General features: G+C 44.6%; 1 protein-coding gene across 2 annotated transcripts in view; it reads left to right on the top strand.

Annotated features, from left to right (window-relative positions):
* Positions 1 to 27,135, top strand: part of LOC140385744 (serine/threonine-protein kinase OSR1-like) — a 265,075-nt gene that overhangs the window by 149,019 nt on the left and 88,921 nt on the right. For both annotated transcript variants that reach the window (XM_072468206.1, XM_072468207.1), the window contains exons 6-9: positions 65 to 174; positions 1,350 to 1,451; positions 18,985 to 19,118; positions 25,154 to 25,202. In XM_072468206.1, the coding sequence (XP_072324307.1) occupies positions 65 to 174; positions 1,350 to 1,451; positions 18,985 to 19,118; positions 25,154 to 25,202 (395 nt within the window). The remainder of the gene's footprint in view (positions 1 to 64; positions 175 to 1,349; positions 1,452 to 18,984; positions 19,119 to 25,153; positions 25,203 to 27,135) is intronic.

Below are 27,135 nucleotides of genomic sequence, written 5' to 3'. Positions count from 1 at the left end.
GAAATATTGAGAAAATGTTATTCTAGTTATGAGCTTTATATCATTCTTTGTTTCCCTGCTCCAGATTTTGGTGTGAGTGCATTCCTGGCAACAGGAGGTGACATGACTAGGAATAAAGTGAGGAAGACCTTTGTGGGCACACCCTGCTGGATGGCACCTGAAGTCATGGAGCAAGTGAGACATACTTTATTTACATCCGAATGTAAAATTCCTTTCAAAATTCTCAATAAATGATTGGAACTGAATAATATTACAAGGCGTTTAAAGTCACACATAATCTGATTATCCCAGGTTCAGTCTTTGACCTGAGCTCAACGAGAGCGATGGTTGGGGCCTGCTACTACTTGCCAGAGGAAGAGAAGTGTGGCTAGGGCCTTGTTTTTTGTGTGTGGTGTTACCATTCTGTGGGGCCCCTGCTGCAAAATGGCATGTGTGGACTCTAGGTGGTATTGGCATCGGGAGTGGGCGTGAAAGCATCACTGCTCTCAAATAACTTATCAGGACACTGAAAAGAAGTGCAGCAAGTTGCTAGAGGGATGCGACCACGAAGCAGCACCTTCAAACAGTTGACAAGAAAGCTAGACTGAAAACATTTCTGACCCTAGGCTGTGTGCACTCCTTAAAAAGCGGGCATGACCCCCCCCCCGCAGATTGTATTAGAAACATGGAAAAATAGAATTACAGTGCAGAAGGAGGCCATTCGGCCCATCAAGTCTGCACCAGCCTTTGAAAGAACACCCTACTTAAGCCAACGTTCCATCCTATCCCTGTAACCCAGTAATCCCACCTAACCTTTTTGGACACTAAAGGCAATTTAGCATGGTAAATCCACCTAACCTTCACACCTTTGGACTGTGGGAGGAAACTGGAGCACACGGAGGAAACCCACGCAAGCACGAGGAGAACGTGCAGACTCAGCACAGGCAGTGACCCAAGCCGGGAATCAATCCTGGGACCCTGGAGCTGTGAAGCAACCGTGCTGCAACCGTGCTGCCCACGTCTTGAAATCAAGACTTGCACTGTCTCCTACCCAACACCTCATTTCACAGGACCTCAGAACTGTGGAACTGCTCACCTACTTTATTTTAGCTTTCTTTTCATTCTACGTGCCACAGGCAAATTAAAACTTTGGAATTGTGTACCCGCTGCTCACTAATTTAGCGCACTCTTGGTGGTGTCTGCACTATTGTACTTTGTTCTTTGCCTCAATTTCTTAATTAAAAAATTACTCCTAGAGTTTAAAGAGATGATGATTAAGGAGCATATGATACAATTCTGGGATTAGTTTTGAGTAAAATACTGTAATACGCAACTTCCAAGGTACTTATGTTTATCCTTTGCCTTAATAGGTTAGAGGCTATGACTTCAAAGCAGATATTTGGAGTTTTGGCATTACAGCCATTGAACTGGCTACAGGAGCAGCTCCTTATCATAAATACCCACCAATGAAGGTAAGGATCACTGCCATGTCCAACAGTTGCAGATTGTTTTACATTTCAATTATTGAACATCACTAGAAATAAAAATTCCATTCGCAGAAAATGCTGGGAATGTTCAGTAGATTAATCTATGTAGGGAAAAGAAAATTTGTTAAACTTAATAGTCATAGACGTTTGCGGTACTGAATGAGCTAATTTGATGCATGCACTTTGAGTTTTGGATTGCTGTACAACAATCATACCGCTGATCTCTCCTAATTTTGTTGTCATCTACTTCAGAAAGGTACCCACTTTTCCCTCCATGCCTTGCTTCTGCAGCACCCTCTGACAAAGTTGACTTTCATGACATCAGGACATGCAGCCGCTTTGCAGCCCATGAGCTACTTTTGCAGTGTAGCAACTGTTAGAATATAGGATATTCCTTACTTAGCTTTTCTGTTCCAATGGACATAGTCCCAAGTATCTCTCAACTATTGTCACTCTTTCCTGGACTTAAAGGTGTGCACTTGCAAAGCTACTATATAAGGAGGTGGGTGCAAGTGTCCGCACAAACAACATCAGCTCAAGATACTTTTCTCTCCACTGTGGGACTAGGCAGGGATGTCCTCTGTTCTTTCCCCCCCCCCCCCCCCTGCTGTTTGCACTCGTCATTGAGCCGTTGGCCATCGCATTAAGAGGTTTGGGGGTATGGAAAGGAATAGTGCGGGGGGTGAGCGGGGTAGAGCATAGGGTGTCCTTGTATGCCAATGACTTGCTGTTATACGTGTCGGAACCGAGTGTGTCGATAGGGGGAATATTGGAGCTGCTTCGAGTGTTTGGGTCTTTCTCTGGGTACAAACTAAATCTAGACAAGAGTGAGTATTTTGTGGTGTCTCGGCCGGGGATGGGGGCAGGTGTGGAGGGGCTGCCATTCCGTAGGGCAGGGACTCACTTTGAGTACCTGGGTGTGCAAGTTGCCCGGGAGTGGGTGGGGGGGGGGTGCTAGTTGCCCGGGAGTGGGTGGGGGGGGGGGGTGCTCCGCAGGTACAACATTTCTAGTTTGGTGGGGAGAATGATAGATGATCTGGCAAAGTGGGATGGTCTGTCACTGGCAGGTCTGGTACAGGCGGTTAAAATGAATGTGTTACCGTGATTTCTGTTTATTTTTCAATGCCTGCCGATTTTCCTGCCAAAGGCTTTTTTCAGAGAGATTGAGGGAAGGATTACTTAGTTCATGTGAGGAGAGATGGTGGCCAGAGTTAGAAAGGTGCTGCTACAGAGGGGAAGGCAGGCAGGGAGTTTGGGTCTTCCGAACCTGATGTATTACTACTGGACAGCGAATGTGGAGAAGGTGCGGAGCTGGGTCAGTATGCATGAGAGTTTAGGTAGGGGGTCGGGCTTGAAAGCACCAGCATAAGCGCTGCTCCAGATGGCCCCGGGGAAATACTCGGGGAGTCCGGTAATAATAGCTTCGTTGAGAATTTGGAGGCAGTTTCGGCAACAATTCGGGTTGGGGGCAGGGTCAAGGGAAATGCCGATTCGGGGGAACCCCTGATTTGAGCCAGGGAAGTGGGGTGGAAATTTTTGAAAATTGGAGGAGATGGGGATCAAGACACTAAAAGTAAAAGATTTGTTTCTTGGGGGTCGGTTTGCAGTGTTGCTAACTTTCCATTTGGTTCAATTGCTCTGTTTTATTCCTTTGCTCTCGAGTCGCCAGGTATCTTTATGATACCGCCACGAGGTTCAAGTCCAAGTAATGAATAATAGCCCAATACACCGATTAGTAAGATTCAAATCAAAGCACATTTATTATACACAGTAATCGCTACTCATGCACAAATTCTACATCTAAGCTACTTCTATAACTAACAGGCCTATACTTCGGACTGGCCCACCAGGTCAGGGGAACAAATGGCCTTTCGTTCGGGTTCTGAGTCTGCGGGATTCGAAGTTGGTACGGATTGGTAGCTAGGAGCGCCTATCTCGTAGCGAGCGTTGAATTAAGACTTACTTCTGTCGGTGGTCACTGCACCGGTCACGGTCAATGTTGGTTCGTGTTGCTGGGTGACCCGGGCAGGACGAAGAGAGGGCTGAAGAGAGCTGAGGAGAGACCGATTTGAACTTGGGGCTTAACTCTTCTAGTCCCCAGGGGCTTCCCGCCTTTTGGAGTGGACCCTGTACCTGGTCCCATGTGATTGGACTTTGTCCCAATCGCTTGGTTCGATTTCTCCAATACTGGAGTGGTTCCCTGATCGATGGGCGGTCTTGAGGTGTTCGTTCACCTCCTTTGTGTAGGCTCCTGCTGGCGCCGGGGAGTCTTGCTTTGCTTTGTGTGTCCCAAATGTTACTTATTGTTCTCGGGGATTGCTCATCAGTATGTAGATGGCTGCTACATTGTTATGCTGATGGTCGCTGGTATCGATGTTGTCTGGCGTTTTGCAGAGTTAAATACACAGCAAACCTACACCTGCTGGTTTCTGTCTATGTTGGCTGACTTTCCCATCAGCCTTTGCCATTCGCCATTTTAAATTGGGAGTTGGCCAATTTAGGTGGCTACACTCCCTCCTTGTGATCCTAACGCGAAGCGTGAAGGATCACATAACTGCGTTGCTTTCATTCCCTGACCCGGTGAGCGCTTTTTTTAACTGACAATTCTAAGGGGCGCTATGTCAAACAGGGACATGCATTACAAAACAAGAAAATGGGAACCTCTAACTATCGTTAATACACTACTCATACTTAAACATTTAATCACGCTAACTTCCTCAACCATACAAACAAAATCATAGCAGTTTATACCCATTTTTCCTGGCTTGGCAGTCAAGCTCAGGATCGTACAATTGCTCATGAACATTTTATTTACAACAAAAATGCAAACGAATGCTGTTTATTATAGATCGCTGGGGTCTGGTCATATCCAAAAATAGGGGATCTTATCCTATATACCGGGGTGCGAGCGCGGTAGGCTCTCCTTCTCCACCATCTCAGACGCATAGTCTTCACGATGCAGCAGAGTATCGCCAAAACCAATAGAGATTCTATCAAGTAGGACAGGGAAGTACCAGGTTATAAACCTGGCACACCAAGATGGTGTGGTGTCGCTGGTGACTGGGCTCTGGGTACTGTGGGGAAGTGAATCATTAATGGCTGGGGGGGTTGAGGTCATGGGGTTCGCGTTCACGCGCAACCCAATGTCCATTGTAACGGTGAACCATGCGAAGGATGTCCTCATGGTTCTTCTTCTTTCACTTCTCTTCTCTGGTCCTGGAGTTCTGTGGAAACAAGCATAGTATCTGTTACTATCTTGGTTTAACATTTCGTATGATAGCCTGTCTGTCCTTTAGTGCCAATTACTCCCTTTATAATTGGTCACTGTGTGACTCCGTCATTTTTTTTTCAAAAACTGAATTTTAGGACAAGACACACTTTCAAATAATGAACCAGCGCGAGCCGTCTCGCAGACTGTGCGGTTTACCATCCAAATGTTTCAGGATGTAAATAGCATATGGTAGGCAACCTAAGGGTCACTTGAAACAAACCAAAACTTTTTGAGCCAGAACTTTCCAAAATGAGGTGCGTATGGGCCACGACGGGCAAGAGTTGGATGGAGTCGCCGGGTAGGACGGCGACCAATGACGTGTCTCCCGTACCCGAGCGCAGTTGACCAGAGGGGGGTTCCCGTATTGGTTCTACCTTCGAACCAGAAGGGCAGTTACGAACGGGCGTCTGTCGACAGACTGGTTCCGCTGAACTGGCGTCTGGGACCTTATGTCTCTGTGGGCAAGTCCTGGGTTTCTGCTGATGAGCGTGCGGACAAGTGCTCAGAGATTTCGGACGAAAGGGCGTGGGGCGGTGGAAAACAAATTTGTGGTCTGACCTACAACATTTAACAAACACTACAAACAACATAAAACATGCTGCAGGTTCCATCAGAAAGGACACCGTTTCTCCCAAGCAGCTCCTTTAAAACATCATCTGGACACCTCTGTTATCGGTTGCGAACAGGGTCGCAAAGGGCTTCTCGTTTTGGGAGTCAGACTCAAGGTCGTCATCTTCTCCCGGATGCCAAACTCTTGAATGTATCAGGGCTGAAAGGGCTGCTTGGTATGATTTCGGATCTCTCTTGTCATTCCGGACGAGTCTGAACGAGTTGTCTCTGTGCCAATAGGTGGTGTCTAGTTGTGTGGGGATGGAATCTGGGTCGTCATTGTGGGTCGGTGGTCGGTGGTGGGGTTTGTTTAGGAACGTGATCATGAAGGGACCACTCTAATCGTGGTCAGATTCGCTGGGTGTGGGTCCTGTTGCATGGGGATAGTAGGGAGGCGTGCTGTGGCTACCGTCCGAGTCACAGTTGCTGTCTCTGCTGCTGCAGTCTGTGGGCGTTCCGGGGCGGAGTGTATATTTCGGGGGTGGAGTCGAGGTCGAGTCCGTGGCTGGGCTGGATGTGTTGGAGGATGGTGGTAGGGTTACGTTGGCTGTGGGTGGGGTGTGGTGTGCTGCGTCGAGCATGACGTGGTGTGAGTGGTTAGACTGTGTTCCATATGCCTTCAGCTGGTTGATATGGAACCATGCGGTCTTTCCGTTGGGATACTTTATCTTGTAGACGGAAGGGCTCACTTTGTCCACAATGGAGTATGGACCAGAGTATTTAGGTGACAGGAGTGTGCTGGGGTTGTATACGGAGAGCATGACTTGCTGTCCTACACTGTACTCAGTCGCATGCACTGTCTTGTCGAAACAAGCCTTGCTCTGTTTCTTTCTTGTGCCCAATTTCACTGCGACTGCTAGCTGAGCCGTTTTAACATTATCCAATAATTGCTCTACTGCTTTCTCGTGTGTGAGGGCCGTCACTTCGGGGCTGGTCAAGTCTAAACCTAATATAAATTCTGTGCCTTTCGTGGGGCGTCCGGTCATGAGGGTGTGTGAGGTGTAACCTGTGGAAGTTGAAACTGTATTTTGCAAAAACATCAGCGCAAAAGGGAGGACTGAGTCCCAAGTGGTGTTGTTTTGCTGGACCATTTTTCTGAGGGTGGATTTTAGGGTCCGATTCATGCGCTCCACGATACCACTCGACTGTGGGTAGTATGCAATGTGGAATTTTTGGGTAATGCCAAATATCGTGAGGACGTTCTTCATGGCGCGTCCCGTAAAATGGGAACCTTGGTCGGATTCAATTCTGCGGGGGAGTCCCCATCTTATAAAGATGTGGTGGATCAAAATCTTGGCTGTGGTCTTTGCCGTGTTTGTCCTGGATGGGAATGCTTCCACCCATTTTGTAAAAGTGTCTATCACCACGAGTACATATTTATAGACATTCCTGCAAGGGGGCAATTGTCCTATAAAATCAATCTGGAGGTTAGTCCAGGGGCCATTAACGGGTCGGGTGTGACTAAGCTCAGCCTTTTTGGCATATCTGTCCGGATTATTCTGGGCGCAGATAAGACTATTCTCGATGTAGTGATTTACATCATCCTTTAAATTCGGCCACCAACAAAGCTGCTTGAGGTGGGCTGTAGTGGGATCGATTCCCTGATGTCCATGACCGTCATGGAATAAACAAATCAATTGATTCCTGTCCTGTTCAGGAACCACATAAAGAGTGTCTTTTAACACCACGCCGTCATGTGTGGTCAGAGCATTTTTAAATCTCTCGTAGGGCGCTGGATTGTTTCCTTTTAAAATCTCCCTGAGATTGCTGTCCTGCTTCTGGACTTCCACTAGATCCTCGATCCTAGTCTGAGACCTGAACTGCATTCACTGGTGCGCTTTCGGGGGGTGTCCAAAAATATCCATGCCTGGAACCTGATTTAGCCAGTGCGTCGGCTTTTACATTTCCAGGGGGGGAGGAACGATGGTGACTTCGAACTTTGACTATACCAAAAGTCCTGTTCTGTGCTCTCTCTATGTGACGGAGCAATGGGGCTGAAGGGAGGGGTTTTCTGTCTGCGGAAACAAATCCTCTTGCTTTCCACAGGGGCAGGAATTCCGTGAGACTGTTGCAGACATAAGTGTCCTGGAAGTTTTATTGCTATTTCTTCTAGGGCGACATAAATACCGCATCCTGTTATGCGCTTCCCATCCAATATTGTGGACGATCCATCCACATATATCCTTATGGGCATGCACGTGTCTGTGTGCTGGGGGCTCTGGGTTGAACTACCTATCTTTCGGGGGGGATGTTTTAGCAATAAAGGGGTCTGTGTTGTGGTGTGGAGAGATAATTTCACATCCATGGGGGGTTCCGAGGTACTGTAGGTTGTCTCCAAAAAAGTGTGGGTCTTTGTCCGTTTTACAGTGATTTCCGTCCCTTCAAGAGAAGGGTCCATCTAGCTGCTCTAATTTGACTGACTGTACCGTCCTTGAGTCGTCCGTCCAGTAAAAGTTGGGTGGGGGGGGGGTGTTCTGTGAGGATTGTGATGGGGTTCAGTTTGGTAATGTACGAAAAATACTGAACTGCCCAATATACTGTGAGCAGGTGCCTCTCACAGGCTGAAAATCCCTGCTCCACAGCATCTAAAATTCTGGAGGCGTAAGTTCCTGGAGAAGCACGACCGAAAGGGTGCGGTCTGTGGTTGCTACCTCTATAGCGTAAGGGGAAAGCGGGTCTGGAACTTGTAGTGCGGGGGCTGCTATGAGTGCCTGTTTTAAAGAGTCCTGTATGCTGCGGAAGCCATTCCCAGGGGGCTCCTTTCTTTAGGAGGTCTGAGAGGGGTGCTGCCTTGCTGGCGAAACCGTCAATGTGGTTTTGGCAGTAGCCAACCAGTCCTAAAAACGACCGGAGGGCTGAAACGTTCTGGGAAAGGGGCAATTTAGCAATCGAGTCAATCCTTTTATGCTCGATCTCGCGTTTACCATGTGTGATAATTGTTCCCAAATATATCACCTTTTCTTCCAAAATCTGGGCCTTTTTGGGGTTAACTTTACAACCAATTGAACGTAAGAGTTCCAGGAGTTCGGACAGAAGCTCGATGTGCTCTTCCTTGGTGTCTGTCTGCAGTAGTAGGTCGTCTACATACTGGACCAGACATTCGGGGCGAGAGAATTTGGCTAACCCATTTACCAGCTGTCGGTGGAAAATTGTGGAAGGCATGTCCACGTGTACTGTTGGTTTTTAAAGGTGAAGGCAAATTTGTACTGGCACGCCTTTGCCAATGGAAAGGACCAGAATCCATTACTGATGTCCAAAACCGTGAAGTATCGGGAATTGAGTCCCTGCTTGAGCATGGTCTCGGGACCTGTTGCTACTGTGTGGGGCTGCTGCGGGGGTGATTTTGTTGAGTTCCCGATAATCAATGGTCAGTCGCCATGATCCATCGGGCTTTCTCACTGGCCAAATCGGGGCATTATTAGTGGAGGCTACTGATCTAAGTACGCCCTGCTCTAATAAGCTTTCTATGACCTTTGAGATTTCTCCCTCTGCCTCTTGGGGAAATCCATACTGTTTTTGGGGTCTAGGGTCAGGTCCTGTGATTTGAACGGAGCCAGTCATTAGGCCACAGTCGTGTTTGTGGGTCGCGAATGCTGCCCTGTTCTTTTGCAGAACTGCCCTAACCTCCTTGTCCGTGCTAAGCGTGGTTGGGTTGAAACAAAATTCGCCTACTGTGCTAATTCTGTTCGTGTATTTTCCTATGTTGAGCGTTGCGGGGGCACTTGCAGACTTTACCATCTTCCAGACACACTGGTTGACTGGATCAAATGAAAGATTGTGGGATTTCATGAAGTCTATTCCTAGAATGTGTTCTGCCATATGGGGCAGGTCAACTAAAACCACGGGGTGCTTGGTGGTAATGTTGCCGATTTGAATGGGTACAGGGGCTGTGATGTGTCCCTGCTGTGAGTGGCCTGTAAAGCCGCTGAGGGTGATGGTGGCTGTAGTGGGCCATATGTCTTTTTGAAACAGGGCCTTGTCCCAATCGCTTGGTTCGATTTCTCCAATACTGGACCGGTTCCCTGATCGATGGGTGGTCTTGAGGTGTTCGTTCACCTCCTTTGTGTTGGCTCCTGCTGGCGCCGGGGAGTCTGGCTTTGTTTTGTGTGTCCCAAATGTTACTTATTGTTTCCGGGGATTGCTCATCAGTATGTAGATGGCTGCTACATTGTTATGCTGATGGTCGCTGGTATCAATGTTGTCTGGCCTTTTGCAGAGTTAAATACACAGCAAACCTGCACCTGCTGGTTTCTGTCGATGTTGGCTGACTTTCCCATCAGCCTTTGTCGTTCGCCATTTTAAATCGGGAGTTGGCCAATTTAGGTGGCTACAGCAGGGCTGAAGGAGCTGGAAGCGAAGTATGGGCTGGAGCAGGGGGAATTGTTTAGATACAATCAGGTTTGAGATTTTGCCAGAAAGGAGATGCAGAGCTTCCCGGTGGAGCCGGCCTCCACATTGCTGGAGGAGGTGCTGACGACGGGGGGACTGGAGAAGGGGGTAGTGTCGGCGGTTTACAGAGCTATTTTGGAAGAGGAGTAGGCAACACTGGAAGGGATCATAGCAAAGTGGGGGGAAGAATTTGGAGAGGATATGGAGGAGGGGTTCTGGTGTGAGTTGCTCCGGAGAGTGAATCCCTCAACCTCGTGCGCGAGGTTGGGGCTGATACAGCTGAAGGTGGTATACAGAGCACACCTCACGAGGGTGAGGATGAGCCAATTCTTTGAAGGGGTAGAAGATGTGTATGAACGTTGCGGGGGGCCCCGCTATTCACGTTCATATGTTTTGGTCCTGTCCAAAGCTGGAGGATTACTGGAAGGATGTTCTTAGGGTAATTTCTAAAGTGTTGCATGTGAAACTGGACCCGGGCCCCTGGGAGGCCATATTCGGGATGTTGGATCAGCCAGGGTTGGAAACTGGTGTGGAGGCAGATGTTGTAGCCTTTTCCTCGTTGATCGCCCAAAGGCGGATCCTGATAGGTTGGAGAGCAACCCCTCCACCCTGTGCCCTGGCGTGGCGGGGGAACCTGTTGGAATTCTTGACTTTGTGAAGGTTAAGTTTGAACTGAGGGGAAGGATGGAGGGGTTCTACAATTCATGGGCATTATTCATTATGCACTTTGAAGTACTGGATAACATCAAACATTAGTTGGGGCGGGTAGGTAGGAGGGTTGTGTGTGTTAATGGCGACTATTGGTAATCCCTAATTCCTTTTTGTCATTTGTTTGTGTGAACATGCGGGCTAATGTTTGGGGTCTGGTGGGAGGATTGTTGTTATTGATATGGGGATTGACATATTTGTTACTGATTATTGTTTATTGTTGGTGGGTGTAAATTTGGGAGAAAATGTGAAAAAGGAGGAGAATAAAAAATATTTGAAAGAACAGTTGTGCATTTGCACTCGCATCATCAAGAAATATATTTGAAAGGGAAGGAATGAGTACCCAATTCTGCAAAGACCAAACAAGACTCCAGTTTCTTTGTTCATCGATTTTATTCAAGCACATGCAGGGAAGCTATATCCATACAAGATGGAGTACAAGTGTCTTGATCTAGTATAAAACAGTCTTCTACTGATGTGCAGATAATTGTTCTTTTGCATTTTGACAATGAGTCATCCAGACTCCAAATATTAGCTCTGTGTTCTCTCCGCAGATGCTGTCAGATCTGCTGAGATTGTCCAGCATTTACTGTTTTTAATTCAGATTGCAGCATCCATAGTAATTTGCTTTTAACTAAGTTACACATCCTTATTCTCATTTCTCTGCACAATTGTGTTATGTACACATAACTAAGTTACTTTGTTACATTCTAAGCATGTACATGTGACTGTAATATCCAATCACTACCAGTTCTCTTCACTGTTTACCAAATATCCTGCTTCTGTGACAGCAGGTTTTGAAATTGTGTTCCCTGCACCCAAGTCCCAATCATTTATACATTCAGTGAATAAAGTGAATCCAGCACTGACCCTGGAGTACACCACTTCCAACCCTCCTCTGACCTGTTGTCAGTGCCTGTCAAGCATATCTGTGTCCAACTAACTCTGTAGTTACACTGTTACTGCTCTCAGCTCACATGTCTTAAATTTATGTTAGCCCCGAATGAAAAGTCACCTGACAACCTGACGCATCACATCAACTGGGTAACCTTTATTTTTGGAATATGTTCATAATTATTTTATTAGATTCATAAATATGATTTGGCATTAACAGTGATCTACAGTGGCTACTTTGAATAATCCATGTTTTTAAAGACTCGCCAAACGACTAACTTTAGAACCAGTTATGTTCTGTAGTTATTTTTTCTTCACGTAACATTAATGGTAATGGCTAGAATCCTCCCGAGCTCAATCCTCTAAAGTTCTTCCTAATTGGAACATTAAGTATCTTTTCTTTCAGATACTTATTTTCGAGATAATTCCATCTATTCTGTTTCCATTTCACATTTCCAGCATTTGTCTTTTTAAAATCTCGATAATAACATTGAAGGCAGAATTTTGATTAATTCGGATGCAATTTTGATTTTACTCCAGAAAATAAAAGTTTCCAGACACCGTATGTAAATCCTTTTGGAGGGAGTCTTTGTATGTTAAGTGCAGCACACTTGTGAGGACAAAGGTGAATTGGAGGTCTATTAATCAGGAGGCCCAGACTAATGCTCTATAGACATGGGTTCAAATCCCACCATGGCAGTTGGTGAATTTTGAATTGAATGAAAAAAAATTTGAATCCAATGCTACTCTTAATATTTACCTTGAAACTACCAGATTTTTGTTTTTAAAAAACATAATCTGGTTTACTATTGCTCTTCAGGGAAGGCAGTCTGCCATGCTTTCATGTGTCCAGACTGAAAGCAAGCACCCGGTGAAATGCCTGAGCAAGGTACTCCAGAAAGTGAAATAAGTCTAAATCAGACAAACTATCCAGTATTGATCTAGGTATTGGAGATGACAAAGATGCATACTCAACCCTCCAAAGTTGTCCTCCCTAAAATCTGAGGACTTGTACCAAAATTGGGAGAGCTGTCCTACAGAGCCTGACATAACCAAGCACTCAATCATACCGTGCAGCCAGTGTCTGAATCTTCCACCAAAAGGCATACAGTCAGGAGGGAGTTGCCCTTGGACTCTTCAATATTGAATCCAGATTCCATAAAGTTTCATGGTAATAGTGTAAAACTGGGCAAGGAAATCTCCGGATTGCCATCTACCACTCCCTCTCAGACGCTAATCAGTACTTACACCACTTGTAGCAAAAGCACACTACTCTTTATGTGCGAGCTACAATGTTCACACTCAAAAATCATTCAGAAGCACCAATACTAGTTCAGGAGATCTGTTGGCTGGACTGCTGGTTCATGATGCGGAGCGATGCCAACAGCGTGGGTTAAATTCCTCTACTGGCTGAGGTTGTTCATGAAAGACTTGCCTTCTCAACCTTGTCCCTCGCTTGAGATGTGGGGAAAATCAGGTTAAATCACCACCAGTCAACTCTTGCCTTCAAAGGTGAAAGCAGCCGAGGGTAGTCTGGACTATGGTGACTTTACTGGCTGAATTCTGAACGATTCATCTGCGAGACTGAGTTGTGGCATCTGGTGATAAAACCAGCAAGAGGGACTTGATTTCGTCCTTGCCAATCTACCTGTTGCAGATTCTTCTATCTCTGACAGTATGGGTAGGGACGACTCCCCATACAACCTTTGTGGAGACAAAGTCCCATTTTTGCACTTTTAAACAAAATTCATGCAATGTAGGTTGTTGGCTAGGCCAGCGTTTATTGCCCTTGAGCAGGTGGTATTGAGCTACCTTCTTGAACTGCTGCTGTCCATGTGGTGTAGCATCTACAGTGGAATTCCAGGAGTGTAACCTGGTGACAGTGAAGTAACAGTGATAGATTTCTAAGTCAGGATGGTGAGTGGCTTGGAGGGGAACTTCCAGATGATGGTGTTCCCATGTGTCTGCTGCCCTTTCCCTTCTCGATGGTAGAGGTCATGGGCTGTCTTGAGGAGCCTTGGCAAGTTCCTGCAGTACATCTTCTGGGTGATGCAAGCTGCTGTGAATGTGTCAGTGGTGGAGGGGGTGAATGTTTGTGGATGGGGTGCCAATCAAGCAGGCTGCTTGTCATGAATGATGTTGAGCGTCTTGAGTAATATTGGAGCTGCACTCATCCAGGCAAGTGGAGAGTATTCCATCACATTCTGACTTGTGCCTTTTAGATGGTGGACAGGCTTTGCGGAATCGGGAGGTGAGTTACTTGCTGCAGGATTCCTAACCTCCGACCTGCACTTGTAACCACAGTATTTACATGGCCAGTACAGTTTTGTTTCTCATCGATGGTAACCCCGGGATGTTAATCGGGATTCAGTGACGTTAATGCTATTAAATGTCAAGGAGCAATGGTTAGATTGTCTCTTGTTGGAGATGACATTGCCTGGCACTTGTGTGGCGCGAATGTTCCTTGCCATTTGTCAGCCCAAGCTTAGATATTGTCCAGGTCTTGCTGCACGTCGACCTGGACTGCTTCAGTATCGGAGGAGTCGCGAATTGTGCTGAATATTATGCAGTCATCAGTGAACATTCCCACTTTCGACCTTATGATGGAAGGAATGTCATTGCTGAAGCAGCTGAAGGTCGTTGGGCCGAGGACACAAACCTGTGGAACTCCTGCAGTGATGTCATGAGACTGAGATGATTGTCCTCCAACAACCACAACCATTTTTCTTTGTGCTAGGTATGACTCCCAACCAAGGGAGGGTTTTCCCCCTGATTCACATTGACTCCAGTTTTGATTGGGATCCTTGATGCTCCACTCGGTCAAATGCAGTCAAATACAGCCTCTATATCAAGGGCAGTCACTCTCACCTCATCTCGAGTTCAGCTCTTTTCTGCATGTTTGAACCAAGATTGTAATAAGATGATGAGCTAAGTAGCTCTGATGGAACCCAAACTGAGCGTCAGTGACCAACTTCATTGCTAAGCAAGTTCTGCTTGATAACTCTGTTGATGACCCCTTCAATCACTTTACTAATGAGTCAGAGTAAACTGATGGGATTGTAATTGATCAGGTTGTATTTGTCCTCCTTGTTATGTCCAGGAGTCACCTGGGCAATTTTTCACATTGATGGGTAGATGCTGGGTAGATACCAGTGTTGTAAATATACTGAAACAGCTTGGCACAGGGCACAACAGATTCTGGCGCACCATCTTCGGTACTATTGCTGGAACATTGCCAGGCCCATAGCCTTCAGAGTGTCCAGACTGTCAGCTATTTTGATGTTGCATGAAGTGTATCAAGTCAGCTGAACAATAACATCTGTGATGCTTGAAACCTCTGGAGTAGATCGAGATGGGTCAATCACTCGGCAGCTTCTGGCAGAAGATTTGCAAATGCTTCAGTCTTATCTTCTGATATGCTGGGTTCCCCCATCATTGAGGTGAGGGATATTTGTGGAGTTTTCTTCCCTTGTGAGTTGTTTAATTGTCCACCACCATTCACAACTGGATGTGACAGGACTGCAGAGTTTAAATTGATCCATCGGTGGTGGGATTGCTTAACTATGTCTATCACTTGCTGCTTATGACCTTTGGACATCTAGTGTTGTAGCATCACCAGGTTGACTTATTTTTAGGTATGGCTGACTTGATTCACTCCTGTCACACCCTCCCCCATTTTTCATTGTCGCAAGTCAGAGGATCAACACTGTTTTAATGGAGAGTGAGTGGGGGATATGCCAGACCATTCAATTCCACTCTGTGGTTGAGTGCAATTCTGCTGTTAATGGCCTATAGAGCCTCATGGATGCCCATCTTGATTTTCATGATCTGTCCCATTTAGCAAAGTTGTATCCATAGAATCCCCACTATGCAGTAGGAGACACTCCTAAATAGCACTCTACCTAGGCCCACTAACCCCACCCTAGACCCGTAACCCTGCATATTGATCATGGCCAATCCACCTAACCTGTGCAACTTTGGACTGTGGGAGGAAACCGGAGCACGTGGAGGAATCACATGCAGAAACAGAGAGAACATGCAAATTCCACACAGTCACCCAAGGCTGGAATCGAACCCGGCTGCCTGGTGCTGTGAGACAGCAGTGCTATCACTGTGCCACACAGCACGATGGAGGATATCCTCGATGTGAAAACTGGACTTTGTCTCCACAAGACCTATGCGGTGGTCACTCTTGCCAATACTGTCATGGACAGATGCATCTGTGACGAGCAGACTCGTGAGGATGAGTTCAAGTATTTTTCCACTTGTTGGTTCCCTCACTACCTTCTGCGGACCCAGTCTAGGGAAGGAAATCTGCTATTCTTACCTGGTCTGGCCTGCATGTGACTCCAGACCCACAGCCATGTGATTAACTCTTAAATGCCGTCTGAAATAACTCCGTTGTATTCAACCGCTACAAAAGCGCAACTCCGCATCGAACCAGGCACCGGAAACGACAATGGCAAACCCAGCGCTTCAAGGACTGCAGCGGTTCAAGGAGGCATTGCACTGCCACCTTCTGAAGGGCAACTAGCGATGCAATAAATGCTGGCCTAACCAGTGACACACACATCCTGTAAATTCATATAAAAAAACAGGGGTCACAGTTGGAGGATACAGAGTAGACGGTTTAGGACAGAGATGAGGAGAAATGTCTTCACTCAGCGCAGTCGGCCTGTGTAATTCGCTACCAGAGAAAGCAGTTGAGGCCAAAACATTGTTTTCAAGATGAAATGAGATATAGCTCTTAGGGTTCAAGGGATCAAAGGATATGGGGGAGGAAGACCGGATCAGTCTGTTGACTTGGATGATCAGCAATGATGATGAATAGTGGTGCAGGCTCGAAGGACCAAAAGGCCTCCTTCTCCTATTATCTATGTTTTTAATCAAGGAATCAACCCCGTTTCAACCAGGCATGTAAAAGAGCATGCCAGAGCAATATTGGTCAAAACAAAAAATGTGGTGCCAACCTGGTGACCCCACAACAGAGCACTGCATGAATGATAACAGACGAAACATGCTGTAGACTAAGCTAAGCAATCACATAAGCAGTAGACCTGTGCTGGTCGCATTAGGCGGGAATGGCGGTGGACAATTAAAGAGGTACCAGAGGAGAACGCTTCAAAAAATCCACACCAGCAATAGTGGAGCCCAGCACATCAGTACAAAGGATAAGGCTGAATTATTTGCAACCATCAGTCTTCAGTCAATTTGATTCACTCCATATGATATGAAGAAATGGCTGATGACACTGAATATGGCAAAGACAATGGGCTCTAACTACATCGCAGCAATAGTACTAAAGACTTGTGTTCCTCTAGAACCAGCTGTTCCAGTACAGCTACAAAACTGGCACCAATCCAACAATGTGGAAAATTGCCCAGATACATCTTAGCCACAAAAAGCAGGACAAATGCAATCCGGCCAATTTCCACCACATCAACCTACACTCATTCGTCAGCAAAATGATGAAAAGTGTCATACAGTGATACTATCAAAGCAATAACCTACTCACTGAAGCCACATTTGGCTTCCATGAGGACCACTTGGTTCCAGACTTAAATTACAGCTTTGTTCCAAACAAGGACAAAAAAGCTGAACTTCAGAGATATGGTGAGAATTACTGCCCTAGACAGCATTTAACTGACTGCAGCATCACCAACAGGCGCTAGGCAATGACCATCTCCTTCAAGAAAGAATCTAACCATCACTCCTTGAGGTTTCATTACTGAATCAATTAATCTCCCTTGTGAGGGTCATCACGGACCAGAAACTTAACTGGACTAGCCATATAAGCACTGTAGCTACAAGAGCAGCTTAGAGACTAAGAGTTCTGTGGTGAGCAATTCACCACCTGACTCCCCGGAGCCTGTCCACCGTCTGCAAGGCATAGGTCAGAGGTGCGAATAGTTTAATTTGTCTCAATGATATATTCCAAGAAGCTGAATACTATCCAGGACAAAGCCAGCCTGTTTGATTGATGCCCAATCCACAACCTTGAACATTCGTTTCTTCCATCACTGAAGCACAGTGGTGGCAAGGTTTCTTCAACTGCATTTTCTAAGCCGGAGACCTCTATAACCTGGAAGGACAATAGCAAGATACATGGGAAGCACCACCACCTGCAAATTCCTCTCCAGGCCATGGACCATCCTGACTTCAAACAAATTCACTGTGCCTTCAATAGCTTTGCCAATCCTGGAACTTGCCCCCTAACTGCACTGTGTGAGTACCTGCACCACATTAACTGCAGCCATTCAAAATGGCAGTTTACCTTCACCACCTTGCAAGCAATTGGGGATGGGTAATAAATGTTGGTCTTGCTCAAAATACACATCCCATCTCTGTTTTAATGGGCACCCCGTTATTCTGAGACTATGCACACTGGTCCTAGACTCTCCCATGTGGAGAACATCCTCTCAGCATTTACCCTGTCAAACCCCTTGAGAATCCTATATGTTTCAATAAGGTCACCTATCGTGTTTCGAAATGCCAGAGTAGAGTCCCAACCTCTTTAACCTTTGCTCTTAAGAAAGAAAGAAAGAATCCCTCCATACCAGGAATCATCCCAGAAAACCTTCTCTGAACCTCTTCCTCCAGTTAAATATCTTTCCTTCAATAAGGGGACCAAAACTGCTGTGTTCCAGATGTGGTCTCTCCAGTACCGTATACATTTGCAGCATACTTCCCTACTCTTCTATTCCAGCCCCTTGAAATAAGGGCCAACATTCCATTAGCCTTTCTGATTATGAGATTAATAATAATCTTTATTATAACCTTTATTGTCGCAAGTAGGCTTACCTGCTGCACCTGTATGCTAGCTTTGTGTTTTGTGCATAAGTACCCCCAAGTCCCTTTGTGTTGCAGTTTTTCTCCGTTTAAATTTTTAAAAAAATTATAGTGCCAATGATCTTTTTCCAATTAAGGGGCAATTTAGCGTGGCCAATCCACCTACCCTGCACATCGTTTGGGTTGTGGGGGTGAGACTCACATTGGGCGAATGTGCGAACTCCACATGGACAGTGACCCAGGGCTGGGATCGAACCCGGGACCTCAGTGCTGTGAGGCAGCAGTGCTAACCACTGTGCCCCCCTGTCGCCTTTTCTCCGTTTAAATAACGTTGTTCTTTTTTCCCCTTCCAAAATGAACAACTTTGCATTTTCCCATATTATACTCCATTTGCCAACTTTTTGCCCACTTGACCTAATGCCACTACTTGCCTTTCCATCTATTTTTGTGGAAATAGGGATTGGAGTGGTTCAAGAAGGGCAGCTGAATTACATCTTGAGAAACACAATTCAGGATGGGCAATAAATGCTACCTTGCCAGTGATGTAAAAGTCCCTTAAATGGAAAAAATATAAATGAACTTGTTGGCTCAGTGTATCTTGATTGAAAAATACAGGGTGGCTATCTTTTGCAGAAAAATAAAGGTTTTCTAAAATATCATCTTTTTTCTTTTTTTAATATAAATTTAGAGTACCTAATTATTTTTTTTCCAATTAGGGGATATTTAGTGAGACCGACCCTTTATAAAATATCTTTGATCCAGTTGTGTGGCCATGACACCTGTTGCTCCAAGATGATCATTTTATAAACTTGAATAAGCAAACTCTTTGTTAATCTGTAATGCTTTCTCCTTGTTTAGGTTTTAATGTTGACTCTTCAGAATGATCCACCCTCATTGGAGACAGGTGTGCAGGATAAGGAAATGGTGAAAAAGTATGGCAAATCCTTTAGGAAGATGATTTCACAATGTCTACAGAAAGATCCAGAGAAAAGGTAAAAATCAGAAAATTGCCCTGTTCTTGCTCCAGTTCCCATATTCTGAGATCAGCAATCTGGAAATGTACTCTGGATTGATGAATGAAGGAGGCATGAATCTGGATCATGGCTAAGTGATATGGATTGATTTGTGTTTAGTTTTGTAACAATGATCAATAAACACCCTCCTCATGCCCTAAAATTGTTGTGGAAACAATAGTAAACAAGAATTTGCATTTATGTAACATCTTTCAGGTAATTATCATAAGATGCTTGCAGGAACATAATCAGACAAAAAAATTACACGTAGCTGTTCTAAACCTGGATATTTAGTGGCTTATAGTAGCAGGTTTTATAAAAAAGGAAGTAATTCAATTTTATCGGATCTGGCTTAATGAGGCAATGAAGTACTCTTGAATGCCTCGTGAGCTGGAGCACCTTTTCATCCAATATAGAAGAAGCATCTGGCTTCTGCCTAGTATTTCTCTGCCTCGATCCAAAACTCAATTCTTGGGGATAAATGACCTGATAGATCTCTTAGCATAAAGTTTATTTTTGTCCTAAAAACATTATATCCCTCACCAAGGTGTGGAATCTTCACTAAAGATTTGTGGTGATCCTTCATGTTGAATACTTGGCAGTGATTTTCTTCATCTATTGCAGACCTGTACTGCGCTGTAATGTTCTATGTTCTATTACAGGGGCTTTTCACAGTAACTTCATTTGAAGCCTACTTGTGACAATAAGCAATTTTCATTTCATTACAGCATAGTCTGGTCCTGTCGCATCCTCTCTGAAGTGTCACCTCTGGATCAGCAGTAGCACCCTCACCTCTTGAGTTGGAATGTGGACTCATAAGTCTTGCTCCAAAGACTGGGCGCGTAATCTCAGCTGATATATCAGTGTTGTACTCGGGGAGTGCAAGGTCCCACAGCCTCATTCCAATACCATTAAAGCAGAAAATATAGTTATTACCTTGTTGCTGTTTGTGGGACTTCACTGTTGACATATTAGTTGTTGTTTCCTATGTTACAACAATGATTATTTCTGAAGTGTCAAATGGCTACAAAGTGCTGTAGATAGAGGTTTTAAAAGGAGCTATGTAACAGTAAATTTGAGTTCTAGTGGGTGGCATTTCATAAAGGTCATCAGTGTAGTACTTGGCCAGACTCTACATTTCTGCAGCCAGGATGCTCTTGTTGGTTATGGCCTCAGCTGGGAGCCAACTCGGCAGAGACCAAAATTCAAACAATAAAGGAGAAACTATTGCTAAATTTGCAGATGAGACAAAGGTAGGTAGGAAAGTAAGATTTGAAGAAGACCCGAAGCTGCAAGGGGATACAGATAGATTGAAAGATCTGGCACAATGGAGTATAATGTGGGTAAATGTGAAATTGTCTATTTTGGCAGGAAAAATGAAAAAGAATCATAGAATCCCTACAGTGCAGAAGAAGAACATTTGGCTCATTGAGTCTGCAACGATCAATGCCCCACCTTATCCCTGCAAGCCCACAACCCAACCTTCACATCCCTGGACACAAAGGGGCAATTTAGCATGGCCAATCCACCAACCTCGTACATCTTTGGACTGTGGGAGGAAACCGGAGCACCCGGAGGAAACCAACAGACACGGGGAGAATGTACAAACTCCACACAGACAGTCACGCAAGGCTGGAATTGAACCCATGTCCCTGGTGCTGTTAGGCAACAGTGCTAACCACTGACACCATGCCACCTATTATCTAAATGGTGAGAAATCTGAGGGATCTGGGTATCCTGATGCATGAATTGCAAAAAGGGTAGTATGAAGATACAGCAAGTAATTAAGACAAGAAAATGGAATGTTATTGTTTATTGTGAGGGGAATTGAATCCAAAAGTGGGGAGGTTATGCTTCAATTGTACAGGGCGTTGGTGAGACCACGTCTGAGTACTGTGTACAGTAGTGGTCTCTTTGTTTAAAGAAGGAAATAAATGCATTGGAAGCAGTTCAAAGAAAGTGTACTAGATTAGTACCTGGAATGTGTGGGCCGCCTTACGGGGAAAGATTAGATAGGCTCGGCTTGTCTCCCATGGAGTTTAGAAGAGTAAGACACACTTTGATTGAAACATACAAGATCCTGAGGGGTCTTGACAAAGTGGATGTGAAAAGGATGTTTCCTCTTGTAGGACAATCTAGAACTAGAGGTCACTGTTTAAAAATAAAGGGTCTCATTTAAGACCAAAGAGACAATTTGTTTTTTCTCAGGGTCATGAGTCTTTAGAACTTTCTTCCTCAAAAGGCGGTGGAAACATAGCAGAGGTAGATTGATTCTTGATAACAGGGGAGTGAAAGATTGGGGTATGTGGGAATGTGGAGTTGAGCTTGCCATCAGATCAGCTATAATCGGCTTAAATGGCAGAGCAGGCTGGAGGGACTCCTCCCTCTTTCATACGCATGTATTTTTATGTCAGGAGAGTCAGTAACCAGAGATACAAAATTAAGATAACTGGTAAAAGAGCCAGAGAGAAGATGAGAATTGTTTTTATGCAACAAGGAATGAATGTCAGAAAGGATAACGGAAGCAGATCCAATAGTAACTTTCAAAATGGAGTTGGATATAAACTTGAAAATTAAATATTTGTTTGGATATGGGAAAACAGTGAGAAAGTGGGACTTGAATTGGTTAACTCTTTCGAATTGGTTAATCCTTTCAAAGAGCTGGCTCGACGCAGTGAACTGAATGGCCTCTTCTGTGCTCTGCGATTCCATAAAGCCCGAGATGCTTCTGGTCTCTGTGGCGAGAACTGCAGAAATGGCTGTAAATGATTACGGTGTGTTTTAATGCCCCAGACTTGGCACTGCTTGGATTCACAATCTTTGCTATTTCAATGTTTCATGTGAAACCATAAAACATTAGCACTTTAAAAATTCAAGTATAAAAGTATTCTTTTATAGATTGGATAGTAAACTATAATCCATGGCTGTAAATGCTGTTGGCTTTCAGAACATTCTGGAACAATACACTAGTGCCCACACAATGTTCTTCTTTCGTCAAATGTGACCCTTTTTGTAGGCAGTGTAATTATCAGCCCTATCCAATGGACCAAAGCAGCGGTTCCACCTCTGTCTATTTATTGTCGTTTATTCATTAGTGAATATGATGTGATGGTCAAACCTTTCAACCCTCCTTTTGTAAACTAGTGTTTAATGTAATCAGTGCGACCCACCCCCCACTTACACAGATGTGCCACTCTCAGTACGTTGAAGAAAAGTATGAAAATCTAGGTAAAAGGCCATTTCAGGAGCAGAAAAAAGAAAGCGTTAAGCGCAATAGTGCCTATTTTCATACAAGCAAATACTGCATTTGCTAAACATCTGAAACAAAGGGAAAAAACCTGGAACGTTAACTTGTTTTTCTTTCTCACATGCACTGTTATAAATGCTGAGTATTTACTGTATTGTTTTTATTTTAGTAGCAGTTTTCGGTTGATATCAAACTTCTCTCCCACTTTCCTGCCTTCCCCACATAAGCCACAATCCTTTGACTGGTATGGATGGGTTGGGCTGAATTTCCTAATTCTATGTGGAGAATTTTCTATCGACAATAATCCCTGTATTCTCTCTTGCTTCAACCTTGCCTGTTATTGGTCTAGTTTTTTCCAAATTACATAGACACTCCCTCCTTGCTAAATTTTTAATTTACCTTCCTGCTTTTGAACCCCATGCCTGTCTGAACAATTTGCCTGGATCGAAGGTATTTCCGTTGTTTCAGTTGAGATGAAAATTTTTTCTTGTGGGAGGCGGTTAATTTTTTCCAGGTTTATTTAATATATGGAGATCTACAATCCTCAATTGCAGTGAACTATCCTGCTGCAGTCAACTACCTATTCACCCAGTACTGTTCTGCTGATTAAAGTGCCTTCCAATTGACATTCCGAACAGGACAGGATGCCAATCTTAAAATTCCCTCTGGAGCTACTCACTGATGGATCCCAAAACTGAACTGACGGCATATTTTCTTTCTCTGGAAAAGAAAAATGCTGAAATTAGGTTGTTAGTCGAGCATAATGTTTTATTCTGCCCCCCAACACCTCCAACAATAACCACTCTCAATCCTATTGTTCACTTCTCCTTTGGCATTTCCCTCTTTCCTATAGAAGGGAAAATCCTGACACATTCTGCTTGAAGGACCTGTTTTCCTGCAGCTGAGAAAATCCTCTCTGAGACAGTGTGGCTTCAGGCTTTCCAGAGGATCCTCCAGAATGGACTTTATGCCAGAAAAATCTAAGGAAAAGGTCAAGAATAACACCTGGAACTTTTCATTTCAGTCATCAACTTGCACAAAGAATTTGACTCTTACTGAGGCTCTGCTCTACCAATTCGGATGTCCAAGAAACTTTGTCACAATTCTGCAGTAGCTTCATGATGATATGACCACAGCTGTTTGAATGGGAGATCTGAAACAGATGCCTTCCAAATCCCAACCAAGAGTGTGTGGCCCCTGTACTAATAACGTACCTGAGGGTAGCTATTTACTTCCTCAAAGATCAGCCACTCTCTGGTGTCAGTATTAAATACAATCTAAATATTAAACACTTTAATCTCTGTTGCCTCCCTGCCAAACTAAAATGGAATGGTGTCACACTTCACCAGATCTGCAATCCACTCTTGACCACCACTTCAATTCTGCATGGAAGAAATTTGATGTGTCCTTGAATGTTGTAATAATAAAACTATTTTATCAACCCATACCTGGTCAGCTAAATATTCCTTCTACAATACATGTTCGTTCCATCATATGTTTAAAATTTCCCATACTTCAGCAACCTCCTCTATCAAAAGTTTGCAATTGATGAGATCTAGCACTGGATCATTACCACTAGTTTGTAGGCGGTGTGTATTTGACAACAAAGATCTCCGCAAGTCAACAAACATCCGAGCGTGCAGAATGGCTGTTGTTACCACACTCCAGTGCTGCAGTGAGAGCTGGTCTATGTATCAGCGACGCAAAATTCCATCAGCAGTGTCTCTGGAACGCTCCTCCTGACTCCATGAGAAGACTGTCAAACAAACGCCGGTAGCCTCATTGAAACCAAATCTACAAGGATTCTGGCAAAACTCTGACTGAATCATTTTCAATGTACTGCCGAGTGTTTGCAGGGCTAAAAATAATTTCCCACCAGGTCATGTTCCTTCAATTCTTGGTCAACATTCAAGGGGAGGGATAAGAAAACCCTTCAAAGGTACTGAAGTTCTCCTTGAATGTGGCTGCATTGACCTTAATAACAGAAAAGAACTTGCTAACAGTTGCTTAGAATGGTGAAAACTTGTTCCTGAGTCCTGTGTCATTTTTCAAGTTCCAACGCCTTAATGATGAGGCAGAGCATTGACAGATGAGGAAAGAAAAAGAAGAAAATCCTGCACTACCCTGTGCGACAATCGCATGAAGACCCATGGCAGAAACGTACGACCCTGAATCAAGAGGCAGCCAACTGCAAGTCAAGCTGTCTTGTACCACTTCAGATGGCAGAAGGTCTATTTAATCACAAGTGGACAATTTTCATGCAAGATCCTCAACAGTCCAACAAACACTCTGCAGATTATTACCTAATTGAATGCTGGGAAGGATTTGAGGTGCTGAATGGCCTACTGCTTTTACATACTATTGAATGTTGAAGTGATGCAGCAAACAGCTGCGTCAACAGTTATTTCATTGAGAAGACTCTCCAACATCACCCTCTAGGGGCAACCAGAGATCTTCAATTCAAGTATCATGCCAGTATTGATAGTATAATCTACATCGTGATTGGCCTGCTGAGGGTCGTACATGAAAAGTGTCCACTTGGGTGATTTTTATATAACATTACAAATTATCGCCTTTTTGACAGATCATTGGCCTTTTCTGATTACCTGGCCTAAAAGATCAAAACCGTCTTCCCTTCTGTAACACATCTGAATCTTGCAAAGGCTTATCATGTTTGACACATTTCAGGCAGGTTCGGCAAATCAAGGACCAGCCAAATCGGTTGTGTTGCTGTCTCCTAATTGGCTTTTTTTCTTCTTAATTTCAGGCCCACAGCGGCAGAATTTTTAAAACACAAGTTTTTCCAAAAAGCTAAGGTAAGCTCTCCCATCATCCTGTTATTATATCCATTAATAGATATTGCAATAGGGCTGTGGGAGTTGATGTAGGAAATCATATCAACTTCTTAAAAAATACACCCATGCAGGCATTGCTGCCAAAATCAGTTATTTATTGCCCATCACTAATTGCCTTTGAGAAGATAATGGTAAGTTGGCCTCTTCAACCACCATTCAGTAAGGTGTTTACACAATGCTGTTAGGGACTCCTAGGATTTTGACCAGTAAAGTTTTATATTTCCAAGTCAAGATGGTGTGTGACTTGGAGGAAAACACCATCTTGACTTGGAGGAAAACTTGCAGGTGTTGTTCCCAAACCCTGCTGCCCTTGTACCTGCAGACAGTAGAGTTTACGAATTTGGAAGCTGGTGTCGAAAAAGCCTGGGCAGGTTTTTGTGGTGCATCTTCTAGATGGTTCATGTTGCTTCTGTGGTGGTGAATATTTTAAGGTGGTGGATGGGATACTAATTAAGTGAGTTGCTGGATAATGCCGAGTTTCTTGAGTGTTGTCCATGCAAATGGTGGTGCTCTGTCACACTCCTGACTTGAGCCTTGTAGATTGTAGTAAGGGCAATTCATAGGTGAGTCACTCACAGCAGAATATTCATTCTCCAACCCCTTGTAGCCATAAAATTTGTGTGACTAGTCCAGTTCATTTTTTGGTTAGTGGTGACCCTTAAGGTGTTCGATGAGATATCTGACCATCTTAGAACTTTTAATATCAAAGGGAGGTGGTTAAATTCAGAGATGATTATTGCTTGAAACTTCTCTATGTAAATGTTACTAGTCACTATCAGCCCAAGCCTGAATGCTGTCTGGTTCTTGGTGCATGAAGGCACATCTAATTACGTGCAGATTAAATTACCCTCTTTTATGGACTGAACTGATCTCTCCACGCATCTTCTTTACTGAGTAGCACTACACTTTGTATGCTTCACCTGATATCTGTGCATTTACTTTGTGTGTTTATCGTATGTCCTATGTTTTTCATGTATGGACCGATCTGCCTGGACTGTATGCAGAACAATACTTTTCACTGTAGCTCATTACACGTGACAATAAATCCAAATCCAAACTGAGCACTATGAAATCATCAATGATCATTCCACTTCAGATACAAAAGAAAAATACTGTGGATTTTGGAAATCTGAAGTAAAGAAAATACTGAAAATACTCTGCATTCATCAAAATGTTGAACAACATTCAACCTTAATTTTGTGTTGCGCTCCAGAGATGCTGCCAGACCTGCTTAGTAATTCCAGCATTTTCTGTTATGTTCTGATTATGATAGGGGAGAATGTCACTACAGGGCCGGAAGATGGCTGGGTCTCGGACACTACCCTGCAAACTCCTGTAGTGGTGTCCTGGGGCTGAGATGATTATCCTGCAACAATCCCAGGTATCTTTCTTTGTGTTAGGTATGTCTCAAATGACTACAGCCTGTGAAGCGTTACTCTGTCTCTCTCTCTCTCTGTCTCTCTCTGTCTCTCTCTGTCTCTCTCTCTCTCTGTCTGTCTGTCTGTCTGTCTGTCTGTCTCTCTGTCCGTCTCTCTCTCTGTCCGTCTCTCTCTCTGTCCGTCTCTCTCTCTGTCCGTCTCTCTCTCTGTCCGTCTCTCTCTCTGTCCGTCTCTCTCTCTCTCTGTCCGTCTCTCTCTCTCTCTCTGTCCGTCTCTCTCTCTCTGTCCGTCTCTCTCTCTCTGTCCGTCTCTCTCTCTGTCCGTCTCTCTCTCTGTCCGTCTCTCTCTCTGTCCGTCTCTCTCTCTGTCCGTCTCTCTCTCTGTCCGTCTCTCTCTCTGTCCGTCTCTCTCTCTCTGTCCGTCTCTCTCTCTCTCTGTCCGTCTCGCTCTCTGTCCGTCTCGCTCTCTGTCCGTCTCGCTCTCTGTCCGTCTCGCTCTCTGTCCGTCTCGCTCTC

Source organism: Scyliorhinus torazame, chromosome 11 (genome assembly GCF_047496885.1).
Source record: "Scyliorhinus torazame isolate Kashiwa2021f chromosome 11, sScyTor2.1, whole genome shotgun sequence".
Lineage (NCBI taxonomy): Eukaryota > Metazoa > Chordata > Chondrichthyes > Carcharhiniformes > Scyliorhinidae > Scyliorhinus > Scyliorhinus torazame.
Note: the sequence above shows the minus strand (reverse complement) of the source record. Positions and strands in the feature narration are given on the sequence as shown.